This window comes from Haemaphysalis longicornis, unplaced genomic scaffold, assembly GCF_048455015.1.
Source record: "Haemaphysalis longicornis isolate Haplotype H1 unplaced genomic scaffold, Haemaphysalis longicornis Haplotype H1 scaffold_6, whole genome shotgun sequence".
NCBI classification, from domain to species: domain Eukaryota; kingdom Metazoa; phylum Arthropoda; class Arachnida; order Ixodida; family Ixodidae; genus Haemaphysalis; species Haemaphysalis longicornis.
The window spans coordinates 95,561,963-95,582,096 of record NW_027526407.1 but is presented as its reverse complement, the minus strand read 5'-3'; the positions used below and the strand labels follow the sequence as shown (position 1 = coordinate 95,582,096).

Genomic DNA, 20,134 nt, shown 5'->3' with positions numbered 1-20,134 from the left:
TGTGTCGCGGAATCCGCCCGCTCGCCATTACTAATTTGCGAGTCCAAGGATATTGAGTGCTCGTTACCGAAGGGCGGTTCACATATCACTACAACTTAGCGGGTAATGAGTGTCCCGAAAATCGCCAGTGACTAGGTGATAACCCAGTGACCAGACGCACCGGTAACACTTCTGGATGACTTACGTGACAGACAGACAGACACACAGACAGACAGAGACAGACAGACAGACAGACAGCAGACAGAACTCCCTCTTACGCTTCAGCAGCACCCGTTACCGAAGGGTGGCTCACCTACCATTCACTCTAGTCGGTAATGAGCGGCCCGAACATTGCCAGTGCTTCAGTTTCACCTTAGAGACCAGACGCATCGGTAACACTTCTGTTTGATTGGTGTGACGGACGGACGGACGGACGGACGGACGGACAGACAGACAGACAGACAGACAGACAGACAGACCGACAGACAGGGACAGACTTGACTGTAGTGAGGCCAGCTGCAGGCCTGGAAGTAAGCGTATTCAATATATGATCAAATGTTTCCAGCAAGTATAACACCCACATGCGGCGTTTGATAAGTCCGTTTTTCATGCTGTGAAGCGGTTGGCGAGCCCACCGAGCGTGTAAACCCATTCAGGGTATATTGCGTCTTAACCCACCCTGACCAATACGCTCCGAATTGAGGTGTTCACCTCGGGAAGTCTAAACGTGACTCTAGGGAGCAAGTGGTTGGTCTATCGCTAATGTCACAAAAGCGGCAACCGCGATCGGACGTAGTGGGAAAGGCGAGTAAAGCAAATCTTAAAACTATCCTTGTGATTTTATACCCATATCGCTGAATGCTCACGAATTCCGATAGATGTACACCGCGTGTATTCAACTTCTCGGCTGCAGCGACTTCAGCAAGTGGAGCCGCCATTCAGGACGCCGCTGCCCTTCTCACTACCCTGGGCTACCCCAGCGGCTCGCCGAGAGGGTGAAGAACGTCGCCAACCTAACGGGTGGCCAAATGGTTGGCTCGATGGAAAGGCAAGAGTGCATTTTCTAGCGTGTCTTGGCATGAGTTCCTGAGGTTGAGATGCAGCAAAGGAGACGCAGTGTTGGTTTGGGAAGCAAAAGCTTTCTTAGTGGGACCTATGGCATCCTATCAAGAAACTAATGCATTTCCCCATGTACCGGTTCATCGACCGAAAAGCTCTGAGAAGATCTTAAGATCTCTGATAACATCTGATAAGATCTCAATATCTTAAGTTTAGAGGAGGAGGAGGACGAAATAACTTTATTTAGTCCAAAGAAGAGGCCTATTCAGGCCCGTGGCGCCTTAGACGACGGCCAAGATATCTTGACTCCTGGCGGCGTTTTCGGCCCCTTTGGACGGCCCACTGCTGGATGTCAGGGTTTTCGCTGCGTAGCACGGTCTATGTTATCTATGAAGTTCTATGTTATCTGATGCGTATTCAGGAGATAAGATTCTGATAAGATATCTGATAAGTTCTGATGAGGTAACCTCTGATAAGATCCGATAAGATCTGCGTGAAACCTAGCTTCCATTGTGTCAAAACGGTTGAAGATCTCTGATAAGTTTTGATAAGATAAGCTCTGATAAGATCCGATAAGATAAGCTCTGATAAGATCTCATAGGGTCTCCGTGAAACCGAGCTTCCATTGTGTCAAAACGGTTGCTGGAAAATGGCGAAAGAGGAACGGTTCTAGATAAGACAATACATGCATCGATGAAGAAAAAATGCCCCAATGGTACACCTTTACCTCATAAACCACGCATCGGTACACGTTTCTAACGTTCGTAGATTCATTTACTTAGTGCGTGACAAGTCGTCGCATGGGTTCCTTCTTCGTTTGCGATCTAAGTGTTTGGATGTTTGGCGATTGGTTGGACGCCCTTTCAGCGAAGATTGGGCGCGATTTTAGCTTTCGCGCTCCTCTCAACTTCCTTACGGAAGGAATGGCCATATTTTTGGGATTATTTCTCACTCCGTGTTACGGGACCAAGCAAGTATAGAAAAGTGGTGTGACTGGCGACTGCTTTTACCAAACAATGCCGGACACTGACCGGAATTGTTCACACATGTTCGAAATTAGATTGTCTCATCAGCCGTGAGCTTTTGCCATATTCTTGTAAAAAGCTCATTTTTTTACATACATGGGCTGTCCAGAAAACAAGTTTGGATTCCATGGCAGCGGCGGCCAAACGTTATTACAGCGCCACCTCGCAATACCGCGCCTGCTGCGGAGAGGCCCGTTGTGCAGCCAGTTTTAACAGCACGCATCTTTGCTGGCACGAGTGGATACGCTTCTGGTAAGCAGAAAGGACACAGAAAAAAATAAACAACCAGTACAAGCATAACCAATTGCTAATTGGAAACATCGACAACTCTTTAAAAAGGCGCGACTCACGCGCAGCTGAAGTGACAACATTCGCGCTGTCTGTCTACCAGTAGGATGTTCAATTAACTGACCAAACAAAACACACATGCGTGCATTTAAAGCAGGCTGAACAGCCAGTGTCTTGGCAGCAGATGCTCTTCAGCGTTGTGGCGCTACAATGCAGTTCGGTCGCTGCTCGCGTGGAATCTACACATTTGCCCCCCTAATTTAGGATCGTTTAGGCTATACTAAACGATGGAAACCCGTGTCTGCTTCCTTATCTGTAAATGCATTCGAAAGACTCTAGCGTCCTCCAGTTCCCGCTTTATACCACTATCGCCTATACCTCCAACCCCTCATTTTGTTCTCCTACCCTCTTCTTCCACCAATAGTACCAGATGCAATTAGTTTGCTCAATTCTACTCAATATCCCCACATTCGCTCTTCGCGCGGGCCATCTTTTGGCAGCTTCTTTCTTCATTATACTTAAACAGCTTGACTATACTTCGTTTTTGGAGGCTTTACTTTCATCTTGCCTGCTTATACACAGTAGTTACACCTTTCTTTCTTCGCTATCGCAAAAGCCAGCCACACGTCGGTGTAAAATGAGAACAAGGTTGCTACTGCGGCTCCTGTATTCCTTTCACGTCGAATACACGTGTTGCTTTTCTTAGCTTTAAAGGACTCTGCAACACTTTCGATAGACGCTTTCACTCTTTCCTTCGCTTCTGGAAGCACTGCGAAACCTATGGTTTTCGTCAGCATGGAGCGCCACTGCGTGAATTGCTCGTCGCAGCAGATGCGCTTTCCCTTCCTGAGTAAAGCTGTAGACTGGGCTAGTTGGTAATTCATAGTGATCAAATGTAGCGCAGCAGAAATACACAGGACGGAAAGAATACACACGGACGAGCGCTCACTTCCAACTGATTCTTTATTCATATGACGGCAAATATATATGCTTAGCCTTAGCAGGAACAATAAAAAGAGGACAAACAAAACAAAAACAAAAATACTGGCAAAGAAAGAGGGGGTACACCCAACACGCGCCAACATTTTGACAATCACAGTGGCCTGTCGCGTATGGCATCACATTGCAGGAAATGTAGTTCCCCCTCAGATAACGCAACCGACGGTTTGCTAACCCAGTCGTTCCTTTCTGGGGTGATATTCTCGTAACTGTCCCTTTTGAAAACGGCCCTTTCATCGTGACGTACTTCCGGTTAACCAGTGGGCCTTTGATTCAAATACCGTAACTGTTCTTCCAAACGTACTTTAAAGAACTGAAACCGTATGAGAGTATCTTTTATGTGTTTATTGTTCCGCGAGCGAACCAACAATAAGGCGACGAAAAATCGTCTGCTCCAAATCGTCTGCTCCGAGTAGCCCGGCTCATAGCTCCGCCGTGCTTGCATGGCGTCACATCCGGTTGTTCGCTTTTAGCCAATCAGGGCTCGCTCAAACGGGGCACTTTCGAAAGGTACACAAAAGGGACAAAACACGGGAATACCGCCCCTGGTTTGCTTTTGTGGCTTTCTTTTTAAAGTGGCTATCGAAGCGTTCTTTCCAGCAACCAAAATAAAGCCGTTCAATAGCCGTTACACAGCTGTAATGACGTAATTCCAGCGGTCGAAAAACGCCCTAACCCGGAAAGAGAGAAAAGTGTTTTTAGCAATTTCTAGGTTATCTGATTTGCATTGATTGTAATTTGTAAATTGGTTACTTTCCGACCCCATAATATATGTACTGAATGTGTTGGGTGACTACGTTCTGCCAGCATTTAAGGTGTCGAGAAAACGTTTGAAAAACTGTTGCAGCTTCCCTTTAACAGCGTTGTTACGTAAGATGCCTTCCACCAGTTTAAATTGCTTGAAAGGGCGCGCCCTTACAACCTCATTGTTTGAGCATTATCTTAACTTTTAGATAGGCGGCTAAACTGAGTGACAGACTGGCGGGCATACCGAGATATTTGGAGCTGATGGAGCCGCAAAAAGTATATGAAAAATTGGCCGCGTATCTGCTCCTTTCGTTGCAAATGTCGTCAAAAGACGATAGTCTTTGTAGACATTTGCCAAGGAAATGCCCCCCTTTGGTTTCCCGCTTACCTCTCATGCTGTTCCTGTACCGTCGCGCTCATTTCAAGGTAAACACACTAAAGGTTTGCGCAAGGCGATTTGAATTTACCGCGTTCCACTGCTACAGGCCGGGTTCCTCGATGCCAGCGCTGTAGTACGGCGGAGACGCGCGTGAATGGAGGCGGCCGACTAATACGTTTATAGAGCCGCGTGGCCGTGCTCCACGTGCGTTCCAAGCAGAACGTGGAACCTAGCTAGTGGAACCTTTTGTTGCTGTTGCCGCGTGATTTTCTATATGCGCCAGGATACGGCGGTTTTCTGCAGTAGATGTGGAATATCATTTGCTGTCGAAAAACCAAGCACCCATGAATGCTTTATAAAGGAACACTGTAAATATCCCTTGTGTATTAATTTTTGGTCTTATATTTGCGTAATGTGCTGTGCTTGTTCAACAAAGTTGACAAGTATGAACTTATAAACCGGGCTTAAACGTTTATGTATGGCTGTGAGTATATAAGACTATTGCGCAATGTCAATTTTACTTTGGCCGGGTGCCTGAATCGAGTCACATATAGACAGACGGACAGACAGACAGACATACAGACAGACCAAAATTTATGGTTTTAAGTAGCCCAAGAAAGACTATCGTCTTTAAAACCGCTCGCACGTGGGCATGCAGTGCACAACTAACCTCCCACCTCACAAGTGCGGAAAAAGACGCACATCAACATCACCGTATCTTTCATGGAACGGACATCGCAGTCAAATAGCCAGTGGGTTTGCTGAGAGGCCGCTGAACGCGTTAAAACATATAATGTAGGTAGTGTCTATTACCCCGGCAACCATGATGATTACCGTCACAAAATTTCTAACGGCAGTCGCCCCTCATAGCTAAGCACGCTACGCGGAGATTGTACGGGATAAATATTCCCTACAAAGCCGTGCTTCCAGCTGCCCCTGTAGCGCTGTGGTATAGTACTTGCTTCTAAGCCAGAAGGTTCTGGTTCGAATGTGACTACGCAATGTGTGTTTTTTTAGCTTTCAGAATTTTTCGGTCGTCATAATTCTGTTAGTACTGTTTTTACTCTGGTTTTTACTGTATCAAGATAACGTTGCACAGGACTTCAAGAATTGGTTGAATTGGTCGTTAGGCTGGGTTAGATTAGGTTTATTGCAGTTTGCTTGGATTTGGGTAGGTTATGACGTGTTAGGATAGGTTCCGCTAGTTTCGGTGAGGTTCTGTTATTTGAGGTTACGTTGGAACGTAATACTATTCAGCAAATTTTAGGCCAGCCAGCTTTTATAGAAATTGCCGTTAGAATTTCCTGGACGTAATTCTCACGGCTGCCGTGAGATTAGACGCAGCCCTTAATGTATCCTTATACAATACAGCGCAAGTCTTGGATCGTTGTTCTTCAACAGTGTGCAGCACGACAGCAAACACCATGCGTCATTAGAGGGTGCAGTACGGGGTTTGCAATCTGTTTTCTTGCCATCTGAACATTCATATTTATTTCATTATTATGATTTTTATTAGCGAAGTTTTGTTCCTTCAAGCACATGTTACCCAGGTTAAAAATGATGTCATTCCACCTAATCTATCCATGCAGATTTGCTAGTTTGCTATCGCAGCTGACGTCAGCAAGTAGCTGCGGTGCGAGAAATACGATTATCTTGTAGGCTTTTTCTCGTAGAAACTGCGCGTAATAAGGCCGATAACACTGAGAACATGGCCTGCGTTTTTATCAGGGAATACCTGCGGAAATAAGGCAACCTTAATGGATCCCTGCCATGTTCTTTTAGCTTTTCGACCATATTTGTTTTTGGATTTCGCAATTATAAAGTATACATTCACTCAACGTCCGCAGCAATTGATGAAGGGCGTTTCAATAATAAATAATACGTACAAATATTTCACAACTTTGAAAATTCAATGAGTTATAGAACACACAAACATGTGCTTCTTTTAAATTTCGATATAACGTACTCATTTATTTCTCTATAACGCGTCGTAATAAAATGTCACTGCGTGCTGCAAAAAAAATTGCGAGTACACAAAAAGAAAAAGTATGACAGCTGCTTCTTTCTGTTACTCACCTATGGGGCAGAAACGTGGCGGCTCACTAAAAGGGTTCCAGTTAAATTTACGACGACTCAGCGAGCAATCGAACGGAAGAAGATAGGTGTAACAATAAGGGACAAGAGGTGAGCGGAGTAGGTCAGCGAACAAATTGCGTGTTAAGGACATATTAGTAGAAAATAAGAAGTAATGGGTGTGTGCAGAGCATGTAATGCGAAGTCTAGATAGCTCTTGGTAATTAAGGGTAACAGAATGGATTCCCAGAGAAGGCAAGGCAGGGGGCGGCAGACAGACGGGCAAATGAGATCAAGAAGTTTGCGGAAATGAATTAGTCGCAGTTACCTCATGGCCGGGATAATGATAGATCTATTGGAGAGGCGTTTGCCCTGCAGTGGGCGTAGATAGGCTGATGCTGCTGCTGATGATCATGATCATGATAATGAAAAAGGCACATAATAGTACATCAAGCAACAGTCGATGGCATATAAACACAACCACAGCTAGCGTGATTCGGGTAAGATCAAATTTTCCGAAACATATTCTAGTCTACAACAAGAATATTAAAAACAGTTATCTTGGGGAAGAAGTTGTGCTATCATGAGCGAGTGTCGTTTTAGGTAGTATGATCTGACGTATGTGATAAAATGAGCGAAGTGTCCACGTGGTCGCGACAGTTGACTAACTGCAAAATCAATTTTAGTCGACAGATCGGATTTCTCTAAACGAGTGACTGCAAGTGCCTATCGCAGAACGCGACACAGAAAAGAGAATGACACAGCTGGTGGCCCGATCACTGTGCTGAACACAGGCAAGCTCCACGAAGGCGAGGATCCTGCCACCGTAGCCGTGATAGCCAAATTCTCATTGGTATCATCTTCCTTATTCTGTCCTTCTATGCGTACGATTGCACAAATATTCCACACAGTTCCCTCACTTACACTTTCTCCTCACGTTTGAGGCCCATTGCTCTTGACGTATTTCGTTCCTTCGCTAGTCTCTTAGCGCTTTCACTGGGCAGCTCGTATGCGCGCTTTCTTTTTACTTGGGGAGGTCGGATATATTTTCTACAATTGTAAGGCAGTGAGACACATTCACCCAATACTATCCTCCCTTGTTTCATTTCAGATTGTTCGAACTAATAAACGTGAGCGTGAACCTTGAGCTGGGTGACCCAGGGCTTCCGGCTGCATTGACTTCCGAGCGTGTGGAGTCGTTCTGCAACTGGTTAGCCGACTCTGCGCACTGCCACCTGCGCGAGAGATTCAAGGCGTCGGACGAAACCATTCGGCGCTACCAGAAGCTGTGGAACAACCTCTTTTTCGCTCCGCTCTTCGCCCATGTAGTAAGAAGGAAAGCGGTTTGAACCCACTGCCCGTGACCACATTTACAAGCGTAGGAACCAAAGCTGAAGTGAGGACGAACAAACACTGCGGGTGTATTGTAATGCAGAAAGAAGCTCCAGTACCGATCCCATTTGTTATCAATAACAATCTCCTCAGGTGATGTCCTCACCGTTCTTCTCAGGTTTTTGCCTCACCTCTGTGTTCAAAATGTGGGGAAGACTACCACCGCATTACGAACACTCTTTTTTTGCAACTTAAATAGAACAAATTACCCTTAAATAGTGAAAAATACAAACTCCAAATAACTGAGAAAATTCTTTTAATGTGAGCACGGGAAACTACCGTAAAATTTGACGGTGCATTCTGCGTCATAAAGCAATAGGACAGCATGGTGGAAACCACGACGTCAGCGGCCAGAAACAGCTGCGGGGGCCTCCTCTGAGCGGAGGCGCACCGTGCCTAAATGAATGATGCCACGTTTCTGCGAGTTGTTCAGAACAGCATAAAAAGAAAAGAAATTATGCTCATACGAAGCTTCTGATGAAGGCGAAAATGCCTCAACCGAAGACAAGGAAGCACCATGAACAAATCAAGGTTCCTCAACAGTAGTCCAGAAATGGATCCATGGTTAAGGTTTTTAAGTTAATTTCAACAAATATTCTCCTACGCTCGTAAACAAATAACAACGAATACTGTATTATTATTCTATGGTCCTTCAAATATATTACCCCGAATCCTGTGGCTTGTTTGATTGTGTTTTTTTGCTAGCGTCTGGCCGTGCCCAGCTGTCTTAACTAAGAAGTGAAGCACGCGTTATCGCTTCTTTTTTTATTCCTCGCACGTGATATTGGATGGAAAGAGGGCCCTACTTGTCGAAAGTAGAGTAAAATGGTCATTTTTGACAGCTAATGTTCTAGAGCTGATGCGATCTTTCGCGAAGAGTTAACTCCGAAAAATAAATGCTCGCTAAGCAAACACCGCGGCATTCAATTCGCTGATATCATTATGCGTACGTCACTTCGTTGACGGCTTCCACACCGCTTACATTTTCTCTGAGTTGTGGGGAGCACAGATTCGGTCCAATAAACTATTCTTCCTTGAAGAAATATCCGCGTCTTCCTCGGCTACGTGAAAATATTTTATTTAGGCTGAATTATATCTTCTCTGCTTTCTTGTAAGTGTAACTTGGGCGCTTTTTGCTTCGCGCGTACGGGTGTTTTCCCCTTGGTTGCACACGAATAGCATTGCAGGAGACGTTAACGTACCCACGCGGACGACATAGAGTGGTTTATACAAACACACACACGTTGGCTCCCTGTACTCTATAGGCTTGTTCGCACGATATTGGAAGTGTTCGCTAGCAAGACAAGGTCGTCTTAGTTCGGAATCGACAACCCTGGTTAATCGGTTCCCGAAATGCTCTCCAATTACTACGCCTTCATTTTCATCACCGTTGCCCTACTCTAGTTCCACTGCGGGTTCAATGATTCGCCCATTGACTTCAAACTGCTGCTATCCAGCACAGCCCGTATCTATTATTCGCCACCATATTACGTATCTGACCCTTGTATCCATTATATGTCTTCCATTACTTCGATTCCCCTCTCTCGGTACCCACTCAGGCTCTTAATTCTGCCCATTACAAGCACAGTACAGGTCTGTGTTCTCGCAAATTTGGGCTAGAATATAGTTAACCGGACTTTCTTGATTACCCTTGACGCTCTCCCCTAATCCGTTAGCATTGCTGCTATTATGATTCTTTTCATTATTCTTTTCGCCGTCCAAGGCGTTCTTTTCAAAATTGTTAGCAAATTCTGATTTTTTAGCCGTACATCATCATCGTCATCAACAACACCATCAAAAGCATGAATTAACTGTATAGTTTTACTAGGTGGGGGGAGGGGGGGAAGTGGGGCACCGCGGTAGTACACCCTGTTTTTCTAAAACAGCATAGACTTTTTTTCAGATGTGTTTGTTTCTCTTAGAGAGAATCTGCTACGCGGACCTATGGTGTGCGCTTACACCATTTGCGTTCTTTTGTTCCATCCGCTCTGAAGTCACATATTAACAGCGTCGACGTCCCACATTAGCTCCCACTGCGTTTCATCCTAGCGATTACCTAAATTCCTACGGCACTTTGAACGGAGAGGCTTGTGGTAGTAGCTTTTTCGCATTTTCTTTGTATAACCGATATGATAACGGCTTTACCTTTCACTAAAAGGAATAATAAAGTAATTATTATGCCACCTTATTTTTGTAAAACCAATAAAACTCATGTCCAACAAACTCACACGTTGGCCCCATAAGCCCTGTGTGGCATGTATTCGGAGCTATTTAGTCACGGGATTCAAAAGCATTTAGCACAAATATGGGTGCCCGAACATTTCCAACGAGTTTGCTTTACCGTACAGTCGTAGCTTATAAAGGTGGGTTCCTGAGCTCAGTTTGAGCACAGCACCGGGCTTTAACGTCAGGAAATAATTACCACGCCGTTGAAGGGTTTTTGGGGAGCACCCCCTATTACTGATCAACAGTCTAAAACAGTTGAGCATATGGCTTTTAAACCTTTAGATTTAAACTTTAAATCCTCAAGACCTGCCTATGTAGCGTAATAAATGGCACTTCGCAACGCTCGGCGTACTACGACCATACTTTTGGTCCTGTGACACGGAAAAGCATGAAAACCAATGATAACTATAACGATGCATCAATTGGTACCGCACCGGAATGATGCTGGAACACATTGGTTGACACGCGAAGCTTACTTGCAAGCGAAAATCCAGTAGCGACGTGCCAAAGTCGCAGCTTCTGGCACCAGAGTCAAAGCGTCAACAATCCAAGCGGAAACTGCCTGTGAGTCATTGTCCAAATTCAGTCAGCAGCAAACGAATTCCTCAGAAAAAAGCCCAGCCCCCCCCGCCCCCCCCCATTCCCCATCGTTGATTTTGTTCAAATGGCCAATCGGAACCTTCATAACGCGAAGAACCCATTTTCCATTCCCACCACGGGAAGCGATTTTGCATGTGTCCTCGTCCTTAACATCATTATCATAATCATCTAATGACTCCCATTTTGTAAAGTTGGCTCTGCTGCAGTGCGTCACCGCCATCAGTAAGACCAGGAACGAACGGCATAGCCAGCGGTTGGTTTCTTTATAACCTATGGAATTGAATTTCCTTCTGAGTTCTTTGTGCTACGATCTCCGTTTCTGTGCTAGAAATTCCCGCAAGTTTCCAGGAGACCAACCTGCCCAACTTTCCCGTTTCGGTGGGTGTAATATGGGAGTGTCAAAGACTGGCAAAGAGATTTTAATGTGTTCGCATTGTCCCCGTCAGGAGGACATTGCCCTCTGGGACGTTTTTGGAGACGGCGAGCGGGCCAGGAAGCTGGCCTGCATGCACACCCACGAAGGGCTCTTCCGGAGGGAGAACGCCGAAGCAGCAACGGCCGCCTTGAACGAGGCGCTGGGTCGCGCCCAGGACACTATCACCACACTGCACGAGTTCTCGGTGTACATGCTCACTCAGAGGGTGCCCTACTGGCTGTCCAGGTTACGTATATTTCATGATTCACTCAAAGAAACCCTCAAACACCTTTTCAGGTGTTTGTTTGCTTGTTTCATTGATTGCTTGCTTGCTTGCTTGCTTGCTTGCTTGATTGCTTGCTTGCTTGCTTGCTTGATTGATTGATTGATTGATTGATTGATTGATTGATTGATTGATTGATTGATTGATTGATTGATTGATTGATTGATTGATTGATTGATTGATTGATTGATTGATTGATAATGATGTTCTTTTTGTAGCAGGGTAATGACGTTTGATCTCACGAAATAATGTAATACATCTGTTGTTCTACTGCTTTAATTCTAGCGCTGCTCTGAGGGGAGTCTCAAACTATTTTGGTCGTTGCAGGTGCTGCAGGATTCTTTTTAGCGCCGTCTAGTGCCTCGTACTGCTGATGAGATGACGCATTTGGCGAGGAACAGTTTTTATGTTTAATAATGAATTTTCCGAGCGCAATTATAAGCAAAATCGTACCTCCGTGTCCCCTAATTCATCTCCACTTTGGTTTCGAGGTTGCCCAAAGGCAGTGCATGAGATACGAAAAATGCCTTTTTTCTGTCGTTTTCCTGCTTCTTCGCGCCTCTCTGACATATACCTGCGTGACTTACTGCCCTTGTTTCGCGCTTTGCTGAATTCTCGCTATTTTCTATTTCTGTTAGGGCGGTATCTCCTTTCCGCGTTGACATATTCTAAAACTTCAAAAAGAAAAGTTTGGAATGAGCTTGTGATGGTAATTGGAATAAACAACGCACAGTGGCGACCATTTCTGACTTTGAACACACGAATCGCACAACAGTAAACCGAATTTTTTTTTTGGAAGGGCGAACCAAATCACATAGTGTTGAACGTGAATAGCATCGATAAGACAGGTAAAGTGACCACGATGAGGACGATCGTCTGCACCACCTCGCTGTCTTTATCCTTTCACCAATGGATGATATTGATTAGTGGCCCTCCCTTTCTATCAAGGCGTCGGCTGTCCGCAACCGACTTGCCTGTTGTATTTCACCTATTGGTCCTATCGTTTACTAACCTAATATATTTTTCTCCCCCTAGCTCCGGGCGAGGGCTGCTGGGGGGCCTGAAGGCGGCCTGGACTGAGGCCACCACCCACTCTCCTTTCCCCCTCCCCTTTCCCTTAAAAAATAAATGTTATTCCTCCTCCTTCTCCCCTAGCTTTCGCCCCCCCCCCCCTTTTTTTTAAACTCCCATCGCTCCCGCCGCCCTTTTCCTGCGCTTGCACACTTGTTTTTTCATCTCCTCGCTGTTCGAAATTCTCATCCGTTTGATTACTCCTCCTCCCTTCCCTACTTTTTTTCCACCGCCACTCCAGCCGCCTGTTCTGCCATCTGGTGCCGTTCGTAAACTCTAAAAGTGGAATTAAAAAGGCTGGTGGCGCAGCTTACCACCCTTCACCAAAGGAAAAGATCGCCATCATAGCTAGTGACGTAATATCGCTAGAACCGGGACCTAGTGCCAGATAGCAGCACTTCTGCACGTCGCAGCGGTACTGGCCACAGTACGCAGCCAAAAACGTTACACACATGGGCACACCGAAGGCAACTAACTGGTGGGAGGCCTACTTTCGTCTGGGTTGGACTTAACGTGGAACGTTGCAAGCTGGAATCAATGCGGCGGCTTACCTCCTTAAAGGAGCCATGAAGACAAAATACAAGTTGGGTTTATTAGAAAAAGTGCCTAGTACGATAATAATGATGTCAATATCATCGCAATCTTCGAACAAATAACGGAGATATTCAAGAAAACGTGTGGAGCAGTTGAGACCCCCTAGCCAATTTCCCGCAACTTTTCAATGACGTCATGGAACCTTGTTTGTGCGATTGGCGGCCACCTAACTGACCTGTCGCGACGACACATGACTGCATGTCTGTAATGGGGCCTCTAGTTCCATTTGTCCGCATCACTTGAATGCTAAAGTGCAGTTAACGAACTAAAAATTATATTTTAATGTTGACCCGATGACGTCATTCTTGCTCATAACACGTCACAGTGGCGCTAAATTTGAAAGTTTTAAACACTTCTTTCTTTTTTTCGTTAAAAAAACATCTTTTGTGGCTCTAATGGCGCAGAGTGGGATACTGAATCCTAGTTCTTCCAAATCATATCAAGTTGTATTTTCTCTTCATGGCTCCTTTAACAGTTCGTGGGTGGAGGAATGTAAACGGTTTTCTGGTGGTAGCCTTATCATGAGAGCAAGATTATCCCTAAAAGTGTTCAAAAACTGTGCGGAGAGAGTATACTCGGTACTCATTCTGTCAATTCCGCGTCTTAAACTGCTACCTATAAACAATTGCTGTGCCCCTTAAAATCGACAAAGAACTGTAGTTCGTACATAATTCTGTGCCTGACTGTACGTCTCCTTGTATGAGCAGTCGTATCTTCTCGTTGATTCTGAAATAACTTGATGAAAAGATTTCACTACGGTTACTTCAGAAGCGACGAAAGCATTGGCTTCCTAAGCGGTTTTTTGTTCTTGTGTATATGCATGCGTTTTCGTTGTCTTCTCCTGTGCCCGTTTCAGCACCAAGGCAAGTCATAAAACACAGGCGATTTTTCTGCTGAATGGGGCCGTTAATGCTGCGCGTTAAAAGAGGAATGGAGTTTTCGGAAAAAGCTAGCAGAATCTGGTTACCTCCGCGATTTAGATGTTTATTCTATCATTACATTAAGCATTTGTGCTGATAACTTCACAGAAAAGGAGCTTCTGAAACTGTGAAAAAACTGCGGCATGAAGCGCCCTGGCTTTTAAAAATTGGTGGTAATAAAAGTATTTTAAAACTAAAACATTTAAATCTCTTTTGTGTTTACGGCGAACTCTAATGAGCAAAACTGCGAGAATTCGACCAGTGTACTTTGTACCTACAAATCCATGTGGAATGTGTGGCATCATGAAGGATGCGGATTTCCAGCCATGCGTTTCCCAAAAGACCCTAACTCTTGCGAAATATTGAAGCAATGCATTTCGCCCTAACCAGACACGAGGAAGGTGAAAGTCCCCGTCTTCAGGAACCGCGGAGGAAAGGCTACCGGACAGAGCTTGAAGCAGTCGAAGCAAAGCTGGTGAATCTGTCTGACGTTAAAGAAGCGGAATGGGAACCGTCCATATACAGTTGGGAGGTGAGTTCTTCAGAATGCTCACCAGAGCTCTTTCGTGAGATTCATCTTCGTAGACACGTATCGACTCCCCGGCTCAAAGTTAAGCCACGTTCAAAGTTCACTTACCAGGCCTTCACCCAACAGCACGTGGGTCTGCCCAGAGTTCCTGTGTACATGTCCCGTTACATCTATGCAGCATGTCAAAGAAGTCTATCTGTACAGGTACTATACTACAGCGGTACTAGCGGCATTCTCTCTTAGAATCCGCGTCGCGGCAACCATTACCAGATCTTGCTGTTATCACTGTGCAAAATAGTTCATTATTCCCTTGAATAATTGTAAGCAAGAATCCACCTGTCAGTAGTAGTAACTGGTTTCGCTATTATCTCTGGCACTGAAACTGCCTTTTTTGGTGACGCGAATAATATGTGATGAATGCACACTAAATAAAAGGCAAACCTTTTATACCTTCTGTTCTGAAAGGCAGCATATACGTATTTCAATCCTGTGTGCCCTGTAAAGTGTGACTTGTAAGGTGGTTGGTTTATGTTCAAGTATTGTTCAGGAACAGACTGATCCCATATTGCGGTTTACGAGCTCTCCCCACACATTACATGCAATCTGAAGTAATTTTGAACATACTTTGCACAAACATGAAACAAATTGAACTCAAACTTGAGATATCTCTCGGGGAGCCTCCTTTATGAGTTTCTTTCTATTTCTGTCCGCAATGAGCGCAACAACAAAACTCTAATAGCTGTAGGTTTATAGCCTGAAAATTAATTTTGTCCAACAAGCTGAAAAGGCCAGATGTTTTAAAATGCACCGGAAACCGCACAAATAAAGTAAAATGTATAGCGGGCCAACTTGGGAGGACGTTAATGGCTTCACTTTTTAGTGCAAAAGCCGTAGATCCCCATCGAGAGGAAAACCGTAGTTGTCGTAGTTGTCCGGTTCACAAGCAGAGGCCTCCGCTCTAAAGAGCAAATAAATAAAATTTGAGTTCTCGTGGAATTTTAAAATCGGGTGTCCACAGTAGGAACTCAGTATGCTAACCGTGCTCTATCTCCGCACGCTTCCAATAGTGGCAGAAAAGTAAAACCTAGGAGGCCATGCGAACCAGTAAACGCCCCAACACGGGAGCATACAACCGCAACCCGGCAACATGAGAACTGCGATTTTGGGGAAGGTCTGCTGTGTTTCATCAGTCTGTCTCCTGAAAGATTTACCGCGGAAAGACGAAGAAACGAAATCGATCCAACGGGCCGAACCGAGCAGTACGAGGAAAAAGCGTTTTGAAGCAATTGCCGCAAATTAACGAGAAACTAAAGCGAAGAAATAGGCGCATCTGTCGCATATGTTTGAATTGGTGTGAAGTGAAGCTTTCAATTGTATGACACCATCGTTATGTGAGTGTTGTAAACTGCACAATGGAGTGCAAGTAGCAATCTGTAAGCAGCATCCACACTATGAAACTGTCATATCGGTAGCCATTGTGCGTCCTAAGCTCTACGCGCTGTTGCTCCCGGAACAGGTCCAGTACGATGCAGATCGGAATGTCATCACAGTTCCGCACGGACTTATGGAGCTCGCCAAGAACGACACGGATGTTGAACCCGTCATTGCGGTGCTGCTGGCTGCGCCTCTCATGCGTCCGCTACTCCCGCAGCCTGGAGGGCCGTACTCTTGGAAAGTAAGCAGACGTTCAGAAGGAAACATTATCGGTACATGTTTAGAACCAGAAAACAATATTTTTATCACCAAACTCTCGCAGTCAGGTTATTAGTTGACCGTCAGGCTTTGCGAATCACTGCATCGAAACGAGCCATCTTTTGCTAGTGTGTGATCTTACACAACAATTTTCTTCAGTGGTTTGGGAAGCATCGTGCAAAATAAGCCGGGTGCCATGCTGGCACTTGGAGACAGAGTAATCAACGATCACACCGGACCTTTTGAAGAATTCCACCGAGAGTAGCCCTAGGGATTCGAAGCCCGCGTTCCCACAATCACGTTAAGAGGTCTGGACTATTCACGTCATTTGAATAACCCAATTTCAAAGAGATCTCTCAGAAGGTTTCTCAAGGGAGTTGAAGCATATCTTGCAGCATTGTAGGCCTTGCAGTTATAAAAGCAGCTTGGGAGGTGTGCGTGGGAATGCTGTGACAAAAGAACGCCCCTGCCTGAAGGAAGCGATTGATATATGCCTAAAGTTGGTAAGGAGTGAGTTGCGAGGAGTTCTGCTCCTTCTCGTTGTGGAGTGGGAAAGGGTAGATCTGCAGATAGAGTCACGGTGTGTCAAAATGGGGCTAGAAGCACCCGGACGACTGGTGGTGTCTAGCCTTGCGAAGATGGCCTGTTTAGGAAAGCTCGAACTGCAGCAGAGAAACTTCCTTCACAGCAGCCCCACAGTGGCAAGAGGTCCAGGGGATTGTTACTTCGGTTCCTTGCGGAAGCCGGTGAAGTATGGGAGGAGCTTAAAGGTGGTCCCAGGCCGGTTTTATACAAACTGCGTATTGCTGGTAAACGACGATGACAGTATCGTAGGGTTGTTTCTGCTAGGTGGCGAGACACTGTACGCGATGGTGAGGGCCCTTGTAGCGGGAAATGGTTGATGCTTGTAAGTGGCTGCAGTGGCGAGGTAGCCGGTAAATCTATAGTGGCGAGGGTGGTAGTCCCATGCAAGGTCTAAGGGGTGTATCTTCGTGAATAACGGCTTCAATATTGGGGAGAATATGCACTGGCGAAGAGTACGTTTTCAGCATAAAGGCGCTAGGCCCTGAGGGTCTAGTGGAGGTGGGTGCCCTGAAGGTATGAGATACGTTTTCACTGAAGCTGTCTTGGTCCGGGTGGAAGCTATGTACGAAATTTGGTGTGCGATGCTGCGCTTCTTGCGAGAAGATGGTATAATGCGGTGTCCTTTTGTCCTGAATGGAAATGACATGAGAAAGTCTTCTTGGCTTAGAAAGAAAGACTAAGGGATGTCCTTTGCTGTTTTAATTTAAGGAAACGCCAGTTCCATTAAAGTTAGCAGAGGGTGGTATGGAGAAGTGTAGCCATGATATAGTTGAGGTTTTATGGTTAGGGTTTCTTGGGTGAGTGCGTAGATGCCAGGTTGTTGGGTAGGCTTCGAATGAGCGGTTATATGGGGCTTTGCCGTCCAGTTAGTTCCTACAGCCCAATAAAGAAGAAAGCCAGACTGTGGGTTTGGGTTCCAATAAGTTGTTTCCAATCAATATCTCAAGAAATGTATGAGCTGGCTTCGCGTGGCTGTGCTGCCGAGCTAGTCCTTCAGGGAAATTTCGGTTAAGCACCAATCACAAATCTAGGAAATGATAAATACTGGAATTTTTTTCTGTCTTTATTCTTTCTTTAAGTTTTGTTTGGTGCATAACCGAAATTCTTGTGATGAAGGGTTCATAATTATGTTCGGCAACTGGAGTTGGAGGGGGGGGGGCGCGGCAGTTATGGGCAGGCCGCTACAATTTCGGTTCTTGCCGCGAGTGAGGCGAATTGGGCTTAGAAGCGGTCATGTTGATCCCTGAGTTTCCCTAAAGCAGCTCAGTAGGAAAAGTGATTTAGTAGTCGGGCCCGCGCAAAAGGAGTGGTAGTTGGGTGTGTGAAGTGGCAGAACCGGAGGACATATCACCAGCTCACCTGTGCTTGGGAAGTGTTTCGTTGTGCAGAGTGAGGAGACGAGGAGTTGAAATGGAAGAATCAGTCTTCCGATGATCCATGAGCGATGATCCGATGAAATGATGGCTCGGGGTCGAAGGCACGTGTCAAACGATGAGCTACTCCAAACAATTGTACAATATGTACAATTCATTTACACTGCTTATTTACTACTCTAGGCTCATGATCGCATACAAGATGTCGGGCAAGGCGCGCGTGGAGTGGTGCTCGCCGCTCTCTCCTCTCTTCCTCAATCCTCAAAAATACTCAGTCATCGGTTTTACCACCAGAACCCCGCCCACAAACGGGACCTCACAAATATACAGTGCGGATGGCTCATTGAATAAATCACACTAGTCCGCTTATTCGCCACCGTGACAAAGCGAGGTGGTACAAAATAGCCACGTGGCCCACCTCTCTCACACTCATACAGAAACTCGAAGGTATTCAGCAAAACACAAATATAGCACAAATAGAAACGTACCAGCGAAAAGCAAACCTTTCGCCGGCCATCGGTTGTCGAGCGGCTTGTCTTAAAGTATTGTTCATACCACGCCGCCTATAATTGTACCCCGCGCCGCCAAAATTCATTTGCTTTGTGAACACGTCCAGTGCACAACAAAGCCTGGTCACATGCCCATTGAGGCATTCGAGCCAACAAGTCGCCAGGGCCAGACGTTGAGTGAATGCAAACTTCGCCCAGTAGCTTTGAGCTGTGTAACCCTGGTAGACAGAACGTCTTGATACCCCTACATACTTTTGACCCCTTGACTGACCCCCAGCTCACGTCCGCTTCGGGCTTTCTCATGGCGGTAATCGCGGCCTTTAAAATTTCAAGGGTCCCTCTGCCGGTTGTCTAAAGGAATAAAAGGAAATCCTGTTTCGAAAGCTACCATCGCTTTAACTACTTTGGATGGACACATTTGTATGCGTCCTCTCTGGGCCTGCTCCTCCGGTGAACAAAATAACGCGGAGAACAAAAAGAAGCCTCCGCGGTCTCTCCTTACACCCCTCGCGCCGAAGTCAGCTCGCGAGGAGAGTTTGCCATCCACCTGAATGCAGCCATACGGCTACAAAGGAAAAATTTACAGCTTCCACAGCTGCCGGATTTGCATGATTCCAACCCGTTCCCATTGTAACGCACAGGTGAGTATACGGTGTAAAATTGGAAAACAGAATTTGACGCCGATTCTGACCGGCAGGAGTCAAGGATATGGCTCCACGTACCTGGCCTAAGATATTTTATTTCTCCCGTGTCTCATAAACATGCTTTCCAGCTACGGGTGGTATTAAAACTGGAACGGACAACATTCAAAATGTTTGCAATTGTAAGGGCCAGTGAAGCCTTGCATGAAAATATGGCTCTCCTTTACTTAAAGTCAGTCGCGCAACTAGGCCTCCCGGTCGCCCAGTCTGCACGATGCTGCTCGGTTCCCCTCAATTTTGGCAAGTAAAACTGATTTTGTAACGTGAGCTACACTGGCCGAGGTTGAGCAGTTTCGCGTGGCTCCTAGAGAGCCGTGCTGCTCATGCGCGAGGAGCAGTGCCATCTCGCGGCGCACAGGTGGTGCGCCGGAGCCGCCGCCGCCACAACTGGATTGGATTTAATTGGATTGGATCAGATTGAATTAGACTGGATTGGATTGGATTGGGTATAGATTAGGATTTAAATTTGGATTGGATTGGAGTGGATTGGAAATAGTTGTAGCAGCAAGAAGCATGATAATCAGCTAATACTAGACAACCAGGGATCCTAAGAATACCCAGCTGAACCTTAGCTCACGCTACGTATATCCTGGCATAGCTGAGGTAAGCCACTGCTAATTTATTTTTTGGCGCTTGATTGAAACCCCATAGTGCTACTTCTTCGCAGCAATAATGACTAAAATGAGTTGCTAAAT

At 45.7% G+C, this 20,134-nt stretch overlaps 1 protein-coding gene across 1 annotated transcript in view; it reads left to right on the top strand.

Annotated features, from left to right (window-relative positions):
- Nucleotides 1-20,134, top strand: part of LOC144143146 (uncharacterized) — a 37,523-nt gene that overhangs the window by 16,229 nt on the left and 1,160 nt on the right. Inside the window, exons 4-8 of the mRNA XM_077674951.1 lie at nucleotides 893-1,027; nucleotides 7,661-7,877; nucleotides 11,214-11,428; nucleotides 14,441-14,582; nucleotides 16,096-16,254. Of these exons, the coding sequence (XP_077531077.1) occupies nucleotides 893-1,027; nucleotides 7,661-7,877; nucleotides 11,214-11,428; nucleotides 14,441-14,582; nucleotides 16,096-16,254 (868 nt within the window). The remainder of the gene's footprint in view (nucleotides 1-892; nucleotides 1,028-7,660; nucleotides 7,878-11,213; nucleotides 11,429-14,440; nucleotides 14,583-16,095; nucleotides 16,255-20,134) is intronic.